This window comes from Muscardinus avellanarius, assembly GCF_963383645.1.
Source record: "Muscardinus avellanarius genome assembly, chromosome: X".
NCBI classification, from domain to species: domain Eukaryota; kingdom Metazoa; phylum Chordata; class Mammalia; order Rodentia; family Gliridae; genus Muscardinus; species Muscardinus avellanarius.
Window position 1 is genome coordinate 7,480,020 of NC_137792.1, and position 21,228 is coordinate 7,501,247.

Here is a 21,228-nt window from a genome sequence, read left to right on the forward strand (position 1 = left end):
CTCAAACTACCTGAAATACTAAGAAAAAGCAAAATATTTTCTAAAACTATCAATACTATTAACACCTTCACATAAACAGCATTTGAATTGCAGTACACGCAAGTGTGTATGTGGCAGAAGGAGTGGCTGAGGATGTGATGGTGATAAATCCTCAGGTCAGCTTTCCGGCCAGGCAACTTCTGTAATCACACAGGACACCCATGTTTGGTGTAATGTGCTTCTGTGGCCATCCTGAAATTCTTAATTTTTTTGTGGTACTAGGGATAGAACCCAGGAGTATTCTACCTCTGAACTATACCCCCAGTCCTATTTTGTATCCTTTATTTTGAAACACGGTCTCACTGAGTTGTAAAGGGCCTAAGTAGTAGCTGAGGCTATCTGGGAACTGCAATCCTCCTGTCTCACCCTCCCAAATGCTGAGATTATAAGTGTGCACCACCATGCCCACCTCAATTATTAACAATTTTTGAATAAGAGTGCCTGAATTTTTATGTAATACGAGACCTACACATTACATAGCTAGTCCTACGTGTATTTATGTGGAGGGGGAAAAGAGGTCTTTTTACTTTGTGCTTACAGTGTCATTCTGTTTCATTTCATAGGAGTAGATATAAACCCAGCCTGAAAAGGCAGCCATTGCTTTAACTACTAAGTCATTCTGAGTACTGCTACCATCATACTCCATCAAGGGACCGTTCACATTTAATGCAATATTTCTAGAGGAGAATTAATGACTTCCCCTTTACTCTGAAAGGGAATACCAAACTACCCACCATGGTACCCATCATAGAAGTAATGCTCAACTTTCTCCAAAACCGGGGATCAGCAAACTATAACTTCTATTTTTGTAATAAAATTTTATAAGACAGAGCCACATTTATAAACTTTCTGGTTATTTTTGCCCCACCATGAATATTTGTGACAAGCCACATAGCTTTTACTCTTTAATTCTTTACAGAAAAAAAATTCTAAAAGAAGGGTTGGTGTTCAGAGTATGGTCTCTGGACCATCAACAGCACTTAAAACACATTAAAAATGCAAATTCACAGGCCTCCTCTCTTCTTAGAACAAGTGAGTCAGAGAGCCTCTGGAGTGGATGCAGTAATCTGTGTTTTAACAAATCCTTTGGGTGATGCTCATGTATGCTCAAATTGGAAAACAACTGTTCCAAGGAATCATGCAAGCTCTTTACGAGGTCAGTTCCATCTGCTTTCTTTTATGATAAGCCAAATTTCACTACAATAAAAATCTAACCCCACAAAATGATTCCTGGCTTCTGGCCAAGATGGAAAAACAGAAACCAAATTGACCCTCCTGTCTCAAATAGCTGAAACACTGGACAATAGATGAATCCATGATCTTCAAGGTATTAGTCATCAAGCTATGAAGAATCATCCATGGCTAATGAGTCAAGTATTTAAATACTAAATAGAACCAAAGAACTAACATCAGGTGATCTATAGCTCACTTCACAGAAGCAGTTAGTACAGGGTTTCAAAAGGCATAGCCCAGCCCTCACTCAAAGAAGCTCTTGCCCAGAACCTTGCTATTACCATCCTCACAGGCATTGGGGTCTCTCACTGAAGTTGTGGTGAGGCGGAACAATGAGGAGGGGAAAGGAACACAGCCATAGAGTGGAAGACATTGCTTAACCCCGGTCACTTTGGTCAAGGATACTATTACTGCCTTCACATAAACAGCATTTAAAGTACGTGCAAGTGTGTATGTGGGAGAGGCTGGAGAGGGAGAGAGAAGCAATGGGGATGACCAGGGAAGGGGTGACCAGGGAAGGCTTCCTGAGCTTAAATCTGAAAGATGAATTAGACTTAACTGGGTAAAGGGGGAGAGGATGTGTAGGGAGGCTGATCGAAGTACAAAGAAAGCCCTATGGTGGGAGAGCAAGGTGCACCTACAGGCTGCCTGAACTGTGAACACAGCAAATAATAGTTCAGAGAGAGGGTGGCGTCGAGACAGAAGGCAGGGTATCTTACAGATGATGTAGGACTGCATAGGCCATCTTATGGATTCTGGACTCCATGCTCAGAATCATTTGATGTCATGAGCAGTGTTCTATGAGTGTCGCTCAGATGTAGCTCAGAGGTAGAGAACCCCTGGGTTCAATTCTCAGTACAGAGAGACAAAGACACAGACTATCTGTTGGAATTAACATTCTGTGGGAGGGGGGCAACATTGGCCCCAATTTTGGTTGGTTTACCACTGAGGCACATTTCTAGCCCTTTTTAATTTTTGAGACAGGGTCTCACTAAATTGGCCAGGCTGGCCTTGAGTTTGCATCCTCCTGCCTCAGCCTCCTAAGTTGCTGGGATTAAAGGTATTGTGCACCATGCCTGGCAGTCCAATTATCTTAAACTCAGAAAAATGAGGGGAATAAGCAATGGGGATGACCAGGGAAGGGGTGACCAGGGAAGGCTTCCTGAGCTTAAATCTGAAAGATGAATTAGACTTAACTGGGTAAAGGGGGAGAGGATGTGTAGGGAGGCTGATCGAAGTACAAAGAAAGCCCTATGGTGGGAGAGCAAGGTGCACCTACAGGCTGCCTGAACTGTGAACACAGCAAATAATAGTTCAGAGAGAGGGTGGCGTCGAGACAGAAGGCAGGGTATCTTACAGATGATGTAGGACTGCATAGGCCATCTTATGGATTCTGGACTCCATGCTCAGAATCATTTGATGTCATGAGCATGTTTAAGCAGGGGGACAGATTGGGCTTGTAAAAGATCACCCTGGCTGATGCAAGGGAATATGTGGGTTTGTGGCTCTGAAGATCTAAACGTGGGTGTGGACAGCTTCTCTTCTCTTCTTTCTTTCTTTCTTTCTTTCTTTCTTTCTTTTCTTTCTTTCTTTCTTCCTTTCTTTTCCTTCCTTCCTTCCTTCCTTTCCTTCTTTTCTTTCTTTCATGTATTAGGGAGTGAACCCAGGGACATTCTACCTCTGAACTATACCTCCAGCCCTATATTTTAGCTTTGAAACACGGTCTCACTAAGTTGCCAAGGCTGGTCTCAAACCTGCAATCCTCCTGTTTCAGTCTTCCAAGTACTAGGATCACAGGCATTTACCACTGTACCTGGCTGGATGTGGACAGCGTCTATGGGTGAGAAATTTCAGAGATAAAAAAGAGATGCAAGTGTATTATGTTGCAAAGTGTGGTCCAGGGACCAGAAGCATTAGCTTGTGAGAAATGGAGAATCTTGGACCCACCCCAGACTAGCTGAGTGAGCATCTATACTGTAACAAGCCCCCTCCCCTGCCCCAGTGATCTGTGGGCATGGGGACATTAGAGAAGCTCATTTCTAGTCAGCAGGTCCGTCCTCCCACCCCAGGTATGATGTCCTGAGTGTGCTCGCATGTCCCCTTTCGTATTCAATGGCACTTGATGCTTTCTCCCTAAGAAAATGGATAGCCTGCTGGGTTCAGCCATAATCTAGCCACTTGCAAATTAAGTGGCAAGTTCCAAGTGCTGCAAGGAAAGAAACCCCACAATGTTCCATATTGTTCGGCTGGCTTGAAAAGAATGCAATTAGAGTGCTTCTGTAGAGCCAAGCAAGTATTGTTAACCTTGGAATTTCTTGTATTAAAGATGCAGTAGAGCTGGGTGTGGTGGTACACGCTTGTAATCCCAGTACTTGGGAGGCTGAGACAGGAGGATCGCATAGGTTCAAAGCCACCCGAGTGAGGCTCTCAGCAACTTAGTGAGACCCTGTTTCCAAATAAAGTATAAAATAGGTCTAGGAGTATAGGCCAGAGGTAGAAAAGCCCCTGGGTTCCACCCCCAGTACCACACACACAAGGAAAGATGCATTAGTGCCCCAGCTTAGGCAGGGCCTGAGGAAACAGGTACACAGCCACTCGAGAACGCAGACTTAGAAATATACCATCTTTCCCTATGGTGCTGGCTGTGCCAATACAGAGAAAGGAAGTAGACCTCTGGTTCAGGCTGTCTCCAGCATCAGAAGTCACAGGCAAACTAACTGATAGTGGGGTTGGTGACCACTATCACCAGAGTTTTATGCTATTAAAAGTTGGTCCTAGTCAAGAAAGAACAGTGTTTTGCTTGACCAGTGTGCACGTGCGCACGCGCCTGTGCACGCGCGCCTGTGCGCGCGTGCGCGCACGCACACACACACACACACACACACACACACACGTGTGTGGTGCTGGGGATAAAACCCAGGACATTGTACATGCTAGGCAAGTACTCTAGGCCTGGTATGATAGTGCACACCTATAATCCCAGTACTTGGGAGGCTGAGATAGGAAGATGACAGGTTCAAAGCCAGCCTCAGCAATGTAGCAAGACCCTGTTTCAAAATAAAAACTAAAAAGGGCTAGAGGTGTAGTTTGGAGGTAGAATGACTCTAGGTTCAATCCTCAGGATGAGAGCGAGAGAAAGAAAGAGAGAGAGAAGACAATCACTCTACCACTGAGCTACATTCCCAGCTCTCCTTGATACTCGTCAAAGGTCAACCTACTGACTTTTTCCCATTTTCAAGCCAGCACTGACTGTGTTGGTTAACAGGAACCACAAGAAGCAAGGAAAGCATTTTTTATGATTGATCTGCTCATGTAAGAAAAATCAGTGCCAAATCTTGTAGCTTATTTGACTAGTAATTCTATGTACCTCTCACCAAATCCCCAAACCTCTGTTGAACGAATAATGTCTTGAGCCTTCAATTAGCCAGTCTTTGGCTGAAGAGAGCTTTAGGTTTCGATTCGTACAAAAGCTCCAGTGTGTATAGCCTAAGACAGTTTAAATATAAACCACATAGTAGGGAGAAAAAATACACATCAGTGCCCCTAATACTCAATGGCCATTTTGTTTCCAGAATGCCAAGAACCTATTGTGCAGAACAAGAGAATAAAACAACTTTTGTCCTCGGGCTTGTGGATGGCCGTTGCTATGGCTCTGAGTTCATAACGGCCAAGTGATTTGCCCAAGTTATCTGTGATTTTGCCTGCCAATTCAATGCTGGCGCAGAAGGGGGGCCAGCGGAAACAAGGGCCCAGATTCTTCCCCAGGGAATGAATGTCACACACACACACACACACACACACACACACACACACACATCACACGCTCCTCTACAGGGGCCTTCTTTGCTATTTTACTGATTCCCGATGAGCCACAAAATTAAAAAAGGAGAACAAACCAAGCTTTGTAACTTTCAAGCAACTGGGAAACGGAGGCAGGCAGAATCCTATTTAAAAGAAGCAGAAGTAGGGTCAGGGTAACGAAGCCTTCCTGACTGAGAGAGCTAAGAATTGTCAGCAGAGGATGCTTGTGCCCCTCAGGGGAATGTCTAGCAACATCTAGAGATATTTTTGGTCATCACATCTGGAAGAAAGGATGCTATTGGCACCTATTAGTGGAGGCCAGGGATGCAGCTCAATATCCCACATTGCACAGGGCAGCTCCTCACCACAAAGATGTATCTAGCCCTGGCCAGTCACAGTGGCACACTTCCGTAACCCCAGCACTTGGGAAGCTGAGACAGGAGGAAGATTTCAGGTTTGAGGCTAGCCTCAGCAACTTAGTGAGATCCTGTTTCCAAATAAACACTAATTTGTATCCCACTATGATGTATGAATACAGTGCACCAATAAAAAATTAAAAAAAAAACAAAAAACAAAAAACAAATAAACACTAAAAGGGGCGGTGGTGTAGCTCAAAGGTAGAATGACCCTAGGTTCAAATCCTTAGGAATAATATAAAAACATTTATCCAGTTCTAAACATCACTAGTGCCAAATTAGAGAGGCACCGGGATAGTATAAAAATTCTTACATACTGTTTAGACCAGTGGTTCTCAATGCTGGGCAGTTTTGCTCAGAAGGGGACAATTCAGAATGCCTTAAGACATTTTTGGTCATCATACCTTGGAAGATGCTACTGGCACATGGTAGGTAGAAGCCAAGTATGCTACTATTATTTCGAATATTTAGTACATCCCACGCCCAAAGAATGATCAGACCTAAAATGTCAATGGTGTCCAGGTGAGAATCCTTGCTTTGAGGTTCCAATTTTTAAAACAAAATTTAGTTTAAGAAAATGGAGAGAAGTTCTCAAGTTTTCCTGTACATTAGAATCATCTTGGATATATGTGAAAGTCCTGATGTCCAGGCCTCACCGCAGATAAGTCAGAATTCCAGGGGTGATATTCAGCGATTAGAAGGGTTTGGGCGTTTTAAAGGTTCCCCAGGTGATTTCAATGGAACACCCATGCTGGAGAAGCAGTGGTACAAGGAAGAGGTCAGCAAATTGTGGTCAATGGGAAAAATCTGGCTCTCGGTGTAACGAGAAAACTAAGAATGCTTTTTACGTTTGTAAAGAGTTTTTGTTCAAGCTCAAAATATTTTGTGACACATGGAAAGCACATGAAATTCCAATTTCTGGGCCCATAAATAAGGTTTTGTTGGAACACAGCCCTAGTCGCTCATTCTCAAGCTGCAGAATCAAGAGTCCAGTACTTGCTGCAGATATTTACCATCAGGCCCATTACAGGAAATGCTTGCAAAGCCCCATCAAAGAGCGGTGGTCCTCAAACTTTAGGCCAACTTTAAAATGCAGAATTCTGATTCAGCAGGTCCAGAGTGAATCCATCCTACCGGTCTACCCTGAACCTGGAGGGCAGAATGTCGAGTTCTCAAAGGTTGGTCTGTGCAGACTTAGGAGACACCGAGACCCTTTCAGGAGGTCTGTGATGGGAAATTTTTTTTATAACAGCACTAAGATGTTATTTACTTTTCCTCACTGCATTGACATTTGCACAGTAAAACTGCTGATGCCTTAGTGCGAATCAGACAGTGTCGGCAAAGCGTACTTCTCAGCACCACATTCTTTACCACCACGCACTTACAGGAAAAGAAAAAAAAAAGACAGTTCCACTTTAAAACATCCTTGGTACAATAAAAACATATTAATGTTATTAAGTCTCAACCGGAGTATACTCTTTTTTTTTTTTTTTGGTAATGGGGATTGAACCCAGGGACATTCTATCTCCAAGCTACACCCCCAGCCCTTCTTCTGTTTTTTTACTTTGAAACAGGGTCTTGCTAGGTTGTTGAGAGTCTCACAACTTGTACTTGCCGAGGCTGTCCTTCAACCTGGGACTCTCCTGTCTCAGCCTCCCAAGTACTAGGATTACAGGCATGTTCCACCATGTCTAGCCGAGTAGAATCTTTCTTGAATATTCTGTTCAATGACGTGAGTGGAAGGGTCCCAAAGCACTTCCACTCCCTGTCAACATATGATGGTGATCTTCAGGGAAATTTCTGGTGTATCTGAGTTACGAGCTAAACTAGCATCATTTTTTTTTTTTTTTGCAGAACGCCATTTCCTTTTTCTTGAAAGGATGACTAACAAGCTATAGTTATTTAGACTTAGGAATTGGCAGAAGTTTTCTCAAAAATGAACTAAGCGAGTAGCCTGTCATTTCAAAGAAACGACTGATAGTATTTGCTGCCAGTGAAACTGGGGACACTTGTACCTGCCACAGGAAACTGACAGCTTCAAAAATTTAGATGGATTCCTGATGAAATCAGTGGCAATAGCAACAGAGGATTTCTTTTTACAGAGATTAATGAAATCTGTCAATATTTGGAAGATCTGTACAATTCAGGGAACCAATATTTTCCAAACAACCAATGTGTGATTTTTACAAAATCATTCTTGAATGAATATGAGAGCCAAAACAAGGTTGGGCAACAGACTTTAATGGAACAGAGTGCAAAAAGTTCATCAATATGCTTTCAGATTCTACACCACAAAGTCTTTAAGCTATTAAATCCCAAATTTCCAATTTTGTGGATATTTCAATGAAATTGGCACAGGTACATTAAAATAGATTGGAAATCATAGAGTTTATATATCTTTTATACACATTATATATATGAAATATTTTATAATGCTCTAATCATTTGCCTATTACTTTTCTCAAAAGAACTCTAAAAAACCCATATTTATTTCAAAGTGACCATCATACGTGGTATATTTGTTGTTCAATATAAGTTTTTATATGACATGATGAGTTTGTCTCATATATATATGCATAATATATGGGACAAACTCATTATGTCATATAAAAACAAACCCATTATGTCATAAAAACCCATTATATTTGTCTTAACGGTATATATATATATATATACCGTTAAGACAAATATATATATGGAATATATATATATGTATATGTATGGCATGTATATATATATATGGTATATATATGGAATATATATATGGTATATATATATGGAATATATAAATAATGTTCTGTGGGACAAATGGGTTAAAAAACAAATACTTAGCCAGGTGTGGTGGTGAAATTCCTAGCACCTCTACCAAAAAAGAAACAACTACTTGTGGAATGTTGGCTTATCAGCAAAGAGGAATTCCACAATTATTTGTAAAGGCCATTAAAACATTCCTCTATTCTCCAACTACATACCTGTTGGGGATTGCATTTTTTCATATACTTCAACTAAAGCAAGACACCTCAAGATTCCTCTGAATGAATGCAGAGGCAAAGGCAAGAATCAGCCATCTAATATCAAGACAGTAAAGAGATTTGCAAAAATGTAAAATAGTACTTGCTCTCTCAAGTATTTTGATTTGGAAAATAGTTGTCTTTTCTGAGCACTATTTGGATAACATAACAGATGTGTTATTTTAACAAATAAGGTTATTAAAATGCATTTATTCATTATAAAGTCTAAGATGGAAAATATTCATAGGTATAACCTACACAGGTAAGAGCTTTTGGGGGAGGGGCAGGCATGGTGGCACATGCCTGAAATTCCAGTATGTGGGAGGTTGAGTCAGGAGATTGCAGGTTGAAGACCTAACTCAACAACTTAGACCCTGTTTCAAAGTAGAAAATAAAAAGTGATTGAGGTAGGGGCTCAGTTAGTTTTAAGAATTTAAAGGGACCTAACTCCCCAATGCCTGATAACATTAGTACAGTACAATAAGAAGGTATCATGAAGTCAAATCTTGGGGTGCAGAAGGTCTTTCTGTTGAGGAGCTATGTACAAAATCACTTAAATGATACATTATTTTCCAGTTCCCTTTTAACTTTCTTACAGTCCTAAACATAAAATGTTTGAACTACGTAATAATAAGAATGCTGAGACTAATGCCATAAAGGGAATAATTTTTTGGAAAATCCTTTTAAAGGCTTTTCCTAAAATCTATTTAATAAGAATTTTCATTTCTGAGGCACACTATAAAAGACTTAAAATAAATTAACCTCCAACACTTGTAATAAGGTCTCAGTAGTGCAAGATAAGTGATTACATAAAAAACCACTTACATGGCTGGGAATAAAAACAATCAAGAAACAGATACTTGCCTGTCTCTTTCTTTGCCTTTTATGGGAACTGGCTTTAGTTTTCCTAAAGATCAGGAATAGGGGAGAATGATGTTGCGTAGGGGAAGCTCACTCTGAGTCCAGACCACACAGATGTAAAGAGCAGGGAGATCTATGGGAAGCAATGTTGAGCTCTAGCGGTGCTCAACTTCCTTGAGCCCCTGGAGATGGCACCTCTGCTTTGGAGACCACACCTCTGCTTTCCTGGATGCTAGCCTTTCAGTGAGTGTCTGCAGAATTGTGTTGTGTGCACGGCACTGTGCTTGGGACTGGAGGTATGCCTTTCCACCTTGAGAGGGGTGGAAGATGACCCCATAAGACAAACTTTTAATTAGAATGAAGAAAATAGTATAAGGCCAGGCGTGGTGCACATGCTTGTAATCTCAGAATTCTGGAGGTGGAGACCGGAAGACTGAGGGTCGTGGACAGCCTCAGCTACTTGGTGAGGCCCTTTGTAACTCAGTGAGACCCTGTTTCAAAAACTAAAAAGACTAAAAAATAGGGCTGGGGGTGTAGCATGGAGGTATAATGTTCCTGGGTTTCATCCCCAGTACTGCAGAAGAAGAAGAAGAAGAAGAAGAAGGAGGAGGAGGAGGAGGAGGAGGAGGAGGAGGAGGAGGAGGAGGAGGAGAAGAAGAAGAAGAAGAAGAAGAAGAAGAAGAAGAAGAAGAAGAAGAAGAAGAAGAAGGGAAAAGAAAAGAAAAGAAAAGAGAAACAAGTAGTATAGCTGAGTTTCTCAAGGACACCGCGGTCTGTGATGTGGAGCCAGGAGAGCAGGTGGGCCCTCCCCTGCCCCGGGGGCGGCACCCAAGTCCAAGCCTCAGTGCTTCATTTGCAGGCAGTGGCAAGAGGGAAGGTTTGTGTGCAGGCGAGTGACATGATTTGAGATGTGCTTTTAGGAGATTAATCTGGCACTGGTGTGTGGGCTGGACCGGAGTGGGTGCCAACTAAAGTCTTTGCGCTGTAGGCGGTGGCAGAGCGGGTCTTTCTGAGTCTCACTGAAGGGGGGTAGGGCGTCGGCAGTGGAAGGAGAAGGAGACAAAGCAGACACAGCCATGGAACTATTAAGCCATCAGTGTCATAAACCATTTTATAGGAAAGGATAAATGAGAAAGGGCAAGGGAATTCATGTGAACAGATCTTCCCAAGGGTCCTTCATGAGGAGGTAAACTATCCAGGGCACAGAAAGCAAAAACAGCAGAGAAGAATTTAAAAGGGGCTTGAGGAAAAGGGTGTGACAGACATGTCAGCATCCTGTTTGTGTTGCTGGGTTCATGGGCACACAGATGTCAGCACTTTACCAAACAGACACGTAAACAGATGCAGTGTACACAGGCCAATTATGCCTCAAAGCATTTTTTTTTTTGCAGTTCTGGGGATGAAACCAAGGGGGCATTCAACCTCCGAGATACACCCCCTGCCCTATTTTTTATTCTTTATTTTGAAACAGGGTCTCACTGAGTTGCAGAGGGCCTCACTAAGTGGCTGAGGCTGTCTGTGAACCAAGATCCTCCTGTCTCAGCCTCCAAATGTTGGGATGACAAGCGTGCGCCACCATGCTTGGCTTCAAACCAAGTTTTAAAAAAAGACTTGTTTCAGATTCCCCAATGTACATGATGTACATTCGCCAACATATCAAAGTCAATCACTAAGCCAACATGAGAAGGAGGGAGGGGGAAGGAATGGGGTGGGAATCGGGTAAGGGCTAATTGAGTGATGTGTGCATGTTTGCCTCCACCATCTTGTACTCCATTAAGATGTATGACTGCACTGCACCAATCAAAACAGCTTTTAAAAAAGACTTGTTTCGCTGAATTTTGTTTTTTACAAAAGACACTAACAATATAAAAAGGCTATGAGCCTCCTTGGGGAACTGAAGATTGGTGGCCAAAGGCTGGTGCCACATTATCCTGGGTGGGGTGGGCTAGGGGTGCGGTGGTCTACTGGCTTGGTCAACAAGGCAGGGTAGGAGGCCTCTGTGCTGAGGACAGCAAAGGGCCAGGGAGGAGTCAGGACCTTTACCAGGTGAGCAGAGGATAGAGACCTATTATCAGGAAAAAGAAAACAAAGGAAGCTAATTAAAACATGTTGCTGGGCATGGCACATGCTTGTAATCAGAGCATTTGGGAGGCTGGGAAAAGGAGGATCACAGTTCACGGATAGCCTCAGCTACTTAGGTGAGGCCCTTTGCAACTTAGTGAGACCCTGTATCAAAATAAAGAATAAAACATAGGGCTGAGGGTGTTGCTTGGAAGTAGAATGCCCCTGGGTTCCATCCGCAGTACTGCAAAAAAATTTTAAAAATTAAAAAATACCTCTTCCTCTAATTGGAATAACACTTCCACATACTCCATGCACGAGTCTGTATGGATAAGGAGTTCATAGCACAAGCATATCAGTATTAATGCATATGGATGGAGTGTATGAATAAACAGATTTGGGCTAAAATTTATTGGTTTAAGTGCTGTGTCCCTTTTTCTGTGGTACTGGGCAATGAATGCAAAGGCGTTCTACCACTGAACTATTATACTCTTAGCACTTTTCATTTTTTATTTTAAACAGGGTCTCACTAAGTTACTGAGGGTTTTGCTAATTTGCAGAGGCTGGCCTTGAACTGTCAATTTTCCTTTCTCAGCCCCCTAAATTCTGGAAGTACAGACTTGTATCACCAATTTGATTCCTTCCCCTGAGTGTAGGCTGGACCAGAATATAGCAAAGGCATGCCGGGCGTGGTGGCGCACGCTTGTAATCCCCGCGCTTGGGAGGCGGAGACAGGAGGATCGCGCAGGTTCGAAGCCAGCCGCGCGCGCTGGTTTAGGAGACCCTGTTTTTAAATAAAAATATAAAAATAGGTCTGGGAGTGTAGCCCAGAGGTAGAAGGGCTTCCAGGAACCCCAGTACCACAAAAAAAAAAAAAAAGAATATAGCAAAGGCACGTTGGTCCTTCCCAGGACCTCCAAGTTATCTCTAAGGATGGCAAGAGATTTCAAGACAAAACTAAGTAACTACAAGAGGCATTATAAAGAAAGAGAAGACCAGATGTCACTGTTACTAAAAGCCTGAGAATGACTCAGTCTGGAAAATCCAAGTTGTGTCCCTAAAGCCAGATGTTGTACTTGACCAGAGGCTACAGGTCGGTATTCATGATGGGTCGATTTGCTTCTCATCTCTGCTTTCTTTTCCTAGTTTGAGATGAGAGCAGGCACAAGACCAAAAGGCAAAGACAGCTGATAAACCATGTACTCATTCGCTAACCTACTGATGAGACAATGGACACAACAGATGGAATGTTCATAAATAGTCAAGAAATTGCACACACATGTACATATGCTGATTACAGTCTTTACTAAATAACTATAAAATAAGTACTATATTATACGCCACATTTTTGTGAAAACTGCCAGTGATTTGAATATATATATATATATTTCTTATTTATTTTCTGTAGTGAAGATTGAACCCAGGGATGACATACGACTTCTTTTCTTTCTTTCTTTCTTTCTTTCTTTCTTTCTTTCTTTCTTTCTTTCTTTCTTTCTTTCTTTCTTTTTTTTTTGTGGTACTGGGGATGGAACCCAAGGGCATTGTGCCTCTGAGCTATACCCCTGGTTCTACTGTTTAGTCCTTTTTTTTTTTTTAGTTTTTGAAACAGGGTCTCACCGAGTCGTGAAGGGCCTCGCTCAGTAGCTGAGGCTGTCTGCGAACCACCATCTTCCAGTCTCTGCCTTCCGAATTCTGGGATTACAAGCGTGCATCACCATGCCCGGCTACGACATACTACTTCTAAGTCACACCCCATTCCTTTTTATTTATTTATTTTGAAACGGGGCCTCCTATGTTGCTGAGGTTGGCCTTGAACCTGTGATTCTCTTGTCTCAGCCTCTCAAGTACTGGGATTATAAGCTTGCACTCCTGGTTTAAAGATGAAGTAATCTACATAGCAGCAAATCAAATGAAAAGAACCCTATAGACCTTAGGAGTGTCACAGCATGGACCCGAACTATAGCTTGCACTATGTTTACTACTCTCCCAATTAAACAGGAAATGCCCAAAGTGATTGGAAGCATTCCCCCCAGACCGACTTGAGCCATGTAAAGTCAGAAAGTTCCTGTACCCAGGCTTTGGGGAACAGAGAGGCAGCACCCCCGGAACCCACACAAGACGATCAGCGCATCGGTTGTAGTGAATATACCTGATCACATGCAGAGTCTCAATGGTGAATTTAAAAATAGATGTATTTTTCTCTTGAAATACATTTTAAGTGTTTTGGAGAAAGCCCTCAAACTCAGTGTGGCCTTAAAACCTTAGGTTGGGAAAGAGAAATGCTAAAGAACAATAGCAAAATTCCCTCATCAGTGGGAACATCGACAGAAGGATTAGTCATTTGAGTCGATTTACTGGGTGGTAATTGAGGCAGGTGGAGCATGGCTGGAATAGGTAGATCTGTCTACCAGATGTCTGCCTTGGATTCAGCTGACTATGGACTGTACCTTTGAAATCATTAGTCAAATAGACTTCTCCTTCTTTATGTTGTTGTGTCAGGTAGTTTAATCACAGCATGGAAAAGCTGACTAAACCACTATATTAAGTGATAGCATCTTATATGTCATTGGGTTTCATTGAAGAGGGAATATGAGAGGCATTTGAGAACTTCTCCCAAGCTTCCATTATTGACTTTCTCCTCTGGCCCTCTCTTTGCACAAGGAAATCAACCTTTTCCACTTTTGCTTACCTGCCCCCAATCTCCTTCGTTAGAACAGTAGATAAGAGAATCAAAGGACACTGTCCTTCAAACCAACCAAAACTCAGCATGGTTCCAATGGCTATGGCAATTCTTACTCATGCTTCTCAATAAATGGAGAGGGAAAAGAAGAATGCACACATTAACAACTGTTCTCTCTTTTCTACAGATAGAGATTTCTAGACCTGGAGGTTAAATTCACATAACTAATTTCATCCTGTCTTCCTTCCTGCTCTTAGACCTCGCTTCAGATTAATGCTTCTCAAACTTTCATGTGCAGAGAAATCATCTGGAAATAATAAAATTCTGATTCAGGGTGGACAGGCAAGGCCTGAGACTCTGCAGTCCTATTAATTTCCTGAGTGATACCAATTCTGCTGTGCTATAGCCCACATTGGGATAGAGGATCTAAATTCTCTTTGACTGTGCTGTGAAGCCTATGTAGCATAATCTATAGCAGCCTGAGAATATTTCCTACCAGTGAAGCACATTGTTCCATGGAATACATATATAGATCAGCTATTACTTCTTTTACCACTTATCACATGCATCAGACCCCCATTATAGGTCTAGGCGCCCAGGGAAGTCTTACACCATCCATCCCTTGACCTCCTGTAGGCCTAGATAAAATATGAATCTCTTACCTGGCCCAAGGTGCTAAAAAAATGAACAGACAAGAAAAAAATGGATAGTAAAAGAGCAACTATCAAAGTCCTTAAAATCTAAATCTTTGGGGAGTGAACAGCAGAAAGGTGGACAGATATGAAAAAAACTCAAGACAAGGAGACTACAACCACCTTAGCCTTTCGAGGGGGAATAAGGAAGTTGGGGATGGGTGGTAGTTCCCCGCTACTGTGACCACATAGGAGAGAGAGGCATTTTCCTTTGTCAAAGACTTCCTTGTTATCCTGTATCAAAACCTCTTTTCCTCCAGTGACAAGAAACCGAGAACTCTGTGCACACACACACACACACACACACACACACCCCAAAAACAAGGCACAAGAGCCATATGGAATTCTCTATTTTTCCCCCTCACACCATCTGGTTTGGGATCTAAGTATGGAATGGCAATTGCATTAATTTTGGAGCCAACAAAGCCTCTTGGCACCTGGGAGGGAGATGACAGAGCTGGGTTGATCCCCCCTCACTCTGGCTTGTACCATCATCATACTGCCAAGCGTGAGGTCTCTGGCCAGCTCCAGACACAAATTAGTCCCAAAGTTTTGTGCCTCCAAAGCATCTTTTTTCTTTTTTTTTTGGCAGTACTGGGGGAGGAACCCAGAGGCTTTCTATCTCCGGGCTATACTCCCAGACCTATTTTATACTTTATTTGGAAACAGGATCTCACAAAGTTGCTGAGAGCCTCACTTAGTAGGTGAGGCTGGCTTTGAACCTGTGTGATCCTCCTGTCTCACCCTCCCAAGCGCTGGCGTTAAACAAGCGTGCGCCAACACCCCCGGCTCTTTTTTTTTTAAACAATGATTGCCATCGATGCACACAAAAGTTAAAACGGTGTGGTTAGAGACCATCTAAGGATCTAGGAAGGTAATTCTTTAAATCGAGTTCAGAGATTTTGTTTTTTTCCCCAGGCAAGAACCTGCTAGTTCACAGAATTCTCACTTGTAATATCACAGCAGCCTCAGACCATGGGAGCTCTATAATCTCCTATCATACCATTTCAGAATTAAAAAAAGAAACCTGAAAAATAAGAGTTTTCTAAAATTCATTTCTACATAACTTATCTGGCAGCAAAACCTATGTTGACCTGAAATAATATTGATACTAAAATCAGACCTCACTGGACAAGGGGTTGTTGGTGGTCTTCATTTATCTGGTTGGTGTTCTCTAGAAAGATTAACAGGCTGGATTTATACAAGTACCCAGCTGCTGCAGCTGGTATGTTATAGCACACAGTGTCATCTACTACTTATTCTTAAAATGAGCACCCTTCCTTCTGCCTCAAGCAGTGGCTTCTGATAAGATGAGGACCTTCTTGTCATGTTAACAAATACTACCACCTAGTCCCCAGCCCTTGAATTATGAATGTATACTGACTTGTAGAGGAGTTTTCTTTGTAAAAATAGTTTATTATATAGGATTTATACAGTACAAATACAGTTGTTTTAAGTGTACAACTCAGTGGTTCTGGGTAAATCTGCAGAGCTGTGTAAATCACTGCAATCTAATTTCAGAACATTTTCATCATGTTTTGTGACCACATAGCCTCCTTCTTCCTATTCTCCACTTCACTTAGCCTCTCGCACCACGAATCTTTTTTCTGTCTCTATGGATTCACCAGTTATAGATAACTTAATATAAACAAAGTTGCGCAACATCCAATCGCTTGTGTATGGCTTCTGTTTTGGGTATTGATCCACATCATAGCATGTGTGAATACCTCCTTCCTTTTATGGCCAAGTAGTAACCCATTGAATGGATATATCACACCTAATGAGTTTTTGAATCAAGATTCCGGATGCCCCCTTGTTCTTCAAAGCATCCATTCTTGTTCACCTTTTCTAGTCAACGGCCCCTCGTGGGCTTACGTAGAACCTATCAGCCGCATGTCCAATGAAAGAATGCACAATCCAAGATACAGAATTAAATAGTGTGTCAAATTTTGTGCTAATTAATCAGATGCCACAATTTAGGTCTTAAAAGAAAAAGACACAATTTTATTAAATCAACGGTGGGTTTTAGGACTTGGCCATTTAGTGGATATCTTACATTGTTCCTCGGGATAGCTCTTTCTAGAGCTGTACTTGCTACACTGCCGTGTCTGATTTATTCCTGAAAAAGTAACCATTTAGGAAAGATGACATAAAGGGTTGATATGAAAATCGCAGCAGTACTTTAAGCCATGTTGTGCTTATGTGACTGACCACCAGCCCCTTATGTCACATTTTACATAGTTTGAACTATGGTTCTGAGTTGGCAAAATCACTGAGTTTTAATTAACTGAACTGAACAATAAGACACGTGCTGACTTGGGGTCTATGGGAGGGTGGATGTTTATAATGCTCAGCACTCTCCCTGTCCTGGTGGGAACCAAATCCACTTGTAAGCATTTCACTTTGACCTGGCACGTAGGAGTTTAAGAGATCAATGTTCCTCATGAGCAAGGAAAATGGAAAACAGACCCCTGAGACCTACCTGGTGGGAGTGGAATATACAGTGCTCCAACCCTAATTTCACAGGCTTTGATTTTTCCTTTCTCAAAGGCAATGACTGATGTTAAAGAGGGTAGTGCAAAGCATTGGGGTTGGAAAGACATTTGAGGATGATCAGGAGCCCCAGAGCCAGGAATCCTTGACCCTCCTGACCCAGTTTGGGCCCCACGGCAGACATGTGTGGCTCTCTCCCCCATTATTGGTTCAGACATTTGAAAGTTTATGGTTAACCCAAAGGCATATCTCACTGCATATTGTTCCCCTTGAGAAGACGAGGTGGGGGGGCAAAGAAAAAGGGAAGGGGGAGAAAGTGGAGGAAGATGGGGTGGAATGGAAAGAGGGAGAGAAAAATGAAAGATGATTAAAATAACTTGTAAGGGCCAATTCCACCCATGCCCATGTTGACAAATGAATGCATCAAGCAAAACATAAAATATCACCAAACTGAAAGAGCCGTTACATATCATAGTAAAGTTAACAGTTGACTTGCTATTAGAATTCACCCCAAGGCTGTATTTACCTGGACTGCTCAAGGGGCTAGCCCTGTCCCCCAGGGTTGGCACAGGATGGTACTGGTGGTTCTTTGAGCCTGGGTACATCCAGTGGTACCTGCCAATTTCCATTTCAGCTCTGCTGTTCACTGCCAATTTCAGGTGGCAAAGAGTCAGTGTCTCTATCTCCAGCAAAGATTCGATATCAGCATTTTTATTTATTTTTTAACCATATAGTTAAAGGAAACGGGGAGCTTAAAATGCTATTGAAACGCAATCCTTCAGTGTCAGTTTAACAGCTCAGCACGATCAATTTAAGACTGTCGGAGTCTCTTCCTCCATCTTTTAAAATTAAACCTTACACAACTCATCAAAATGTTCCTTGCTTTGTTCATTTTCTCCATCCCCCCAACCCACCCCTTAAAATGCTCATTTGGGGAAGATACTATTTATAGTTAAAATTTGGCTTCACGCATATTTTTCTTTCCATTTCTTTCCTTTTCAGACCAACAGAGCACTATAATTATTGCCAGCTGCACAAACAAAGGTGAATATAGGCTCACTCTCCATAATGGCACCCAGTTCCAGTCCTAAAAATCTGGCAAATAACCCTGTGGCCTGCTGAATCTTGGACAAAACACTTGTCCTCTACTGACATCTGCAGTATTTTCTGTCACCTTCAGCTCAGTACATCAGAGTCTGGAATGTTCTGCGTTAAAGCCTATTTCAATGATCATTCAGTGTATTACAGAGAAAGGGCTGCTGGTCTCACTCCTGACTCGGTCAAGTGGTGACAATTGGTCTCCTGGGGATTGGATCTCTACTTGACTATATTTCCTACTTCTTAGGTAACTGGAGAGAAAAATACCTACCAATTTGCCTGCCACAGAGAAAGCTTCTGGTAATTCTTAGTTGAATTACAATCTTGAAATCCCTGAGAAACCATAAGGTCACTGTGTCCAGTTTATATCTGAAAATCCCATAAAACCTAATAGGGGTATGTCCTCTGGGGTATCACAAATATTTAAGGATTTGACAAATGCTTCTGGCATTGATGTGGGTAATGATTGCATCAGAAGAGTGGGTCGTAATGTTCCTTTTGGCACTTCTGATCACTGGAGAGAAAGACCCAGTAAATACCACACTGTGAGGCAAACAAGCAAACCCCCTGACAGTGTCACTGGAAACCTCATGGTGCCTGGCACCTTTGCTCTCTGAAAGCGCTCAAGTAAAAAAGACATGTTTTATTTTTCTAGGTAGTGTTTTAGAGAAGAACTTTTTGGCTTCCAGGTAAGATAAAAATGTTTTGTTTAAAAGGAAAAATAAAAGACACTTCGATAAGATCAGAACTGTACAATAAAACTGTTTTTGCTGTTGTCCACAATGACGATGGTAGCTATAATTTATGAAGTGCTTAGGGTGTCCCGGTCGTCATGTTAAGCATATGGTGCCTCTTATCTCATCTGTCACAAGCAGACCATGAAATTATGATCCTATCTTGACAAATGAAGAAAGGAGGGTGACAAAAAGATAAGGATCACTTGCCCTTGATCATTCAGCCAGGGGACAGAGGAAACCTGGGCATGTAGTTAGGCAATCTCCCTCCAGAGGGCGCACTACTGAGACCACTATATCCTATGGCATGTGTCTGTAGTTTTTTTACTCTTGCAGAGAGAAGCAGCTGCTAAACTAAGAAAGTCTGTCTGAAGTCCCTGTGCAGGTGAGCTATGCAATGTCTTTTATAACAGTCCAAGACCTCTGCTACTGATGTTAATAATTCAGAGTGTATAAAAGTTCAGAACTCTAAGCCCATCCTAGACGTATGTGTTTTCTTTGCTGCTCAAGGATTCTCAGACAAAGGTGCTACATTCTTTGAAGCAAAGAAACCTAGAGCAACAGGTAGAAAGAACCAAAAGGGCAAGTCACCTCATGGTATGATCTGATTTCCTCTTGGTAAAGTGGCTGTAAGCCCCTTCACATTGAGCCATCAAGTAAGAGGATTCTAAGTTGCTCATTCGCTTTCAGTGTGAAAATTTTCATCCTCTTTTTTTTGAGGGGTGCTAGGGATGGAACCTGGGGGGCTCATGCATGGGAGGCAATCTCTCTACCACTCTGATCTACACTCTCAGCCCTTCACCTTCCATTTTAAATTTTAAAGTCTCAAGCTGGGCAGAGTGGTGAATGCTTGTAATCCCAGTACTTGGGAGGCTGACAGGAGTATCATAGGTTGGAGACTGGTCTCAACAATGACTTAGTAAGGTTCCTCAGAAATTTAGCAAGACCTTGTTTCAAAATAAAAATAAAAAAATAGGGCTGGGAGTGTTGTTCAGATGTAGATTGCCTCTGGGATTAACAAAAAATCTCTGCATATCTAGCACACGATAGATGCCCACTACCTGTTAGCTGAATGAATATTTGGCTGAAAGCAAGGGAGTGCACTGGGACTTCACAGACCCAGAGATGGATCTCTAGGATTCCCACCATGCTGCCTTCCACCCTAGCCAAGGCTTGCAATTTAGACTATTTATCTGTGTCCTTTCTTCTTCTGCTCACATGGATGGGGACGTGTGCAGACATTCGGGTAATCGGACACTGGCTGCCGGGCAACAATAATGAAAAACCACGGACTGCCCAGCACTGATATGTTTTCTGAGAAAACCATGGCAGCTGTGCTGGAGACACTTAATTTAGCATTGAAATACGACTACTTCAGCAGATGAGGAGATGGGACTGGGCAACGGGATGGATGTTTACTAATTCCCTGGACGAATATTTTTGGAGAGGTCTTTTCCCTACAGTAAATCCTTACATATGAAAGAAAAGGAAATCACTTGCATTTTAGAGTTTTGAGCCAAAGTTAAACGAGATATGATGTGGAAAGTTATTTAAAATGTCATAGAGCACAGCATAAATTCTCAAAAGGGTCCCCATACCTTGAAGGGAGTCGCCTGATTGTAAGAAGCCTCAGCTCAACTGGTATGTGAAAATGCCCTGTTGATTCCAGGCAGCCAGCAAGAATGAGAAAATAGTTTATGCCCTCCAGAGGGGACACTATGAAATATCCCCCTTTGAGATCAGACTGGGGATGAAGTGGTTTATGCAGGGAAACTCAACTGTGAGTGGGCCTCTCCAGAGGTGGACATGATGCAAACAATGAGAAATTGAAGAAAGGAAAGCAAAATGATCCTCGTTCCCCTTTTCCCTATTTCCTCAGATAATATGATTTGGTGGCCAGGCTGTACAAGTGATGTGCAGATTGCAATACTTGTTGGCAGATAGGAGATTGTCTTTGGAAGCAACTAACTGACAAACACTAATTTGCTTAAAGAGACCATATTTGCTAGGCCAGGTCTTTCAAAGGTATTTTTCATCCTTCATTTTCAACTATTCGTTAAATATTTCGAGAAAGCCATAATGATACAATGGAATATAGTAAAGGCT

The 21,228-nt window shown here is 42.1% G+C and overlaps 1 protein-coding gene across 4 annotated transcripts in view; it reads right to left on the reverse strand.

The window, feature by feature from the left end:
- The window catches only part of GPM6B (glycoprotein M6B), a gene marked incomplete at both ends in the record, with an annotated part of 43,287 nt that overhangs the window by 16,508 nt on the left and 5,551 nt on the right, over positions 1–21,228 (reverse strand). For 2 of the 4 annotated variants that reach the window (XM_080718456.1, XM_080718457.1), the window contains one exon: positions 17,817–17,936. The exons of the other annotated variants lie outside the window; for them this stretch is intronic. In XM_080718456.1, coding sequence (XP_080574582.1) covers positions 17,817–17,936 — 120 coding nt within the window. The remainder of the gene's footprint in view (positions 1–17,816; positions 17,937–21,228) is intronic. 4 annotated transcript variants of the gene reach the window in all.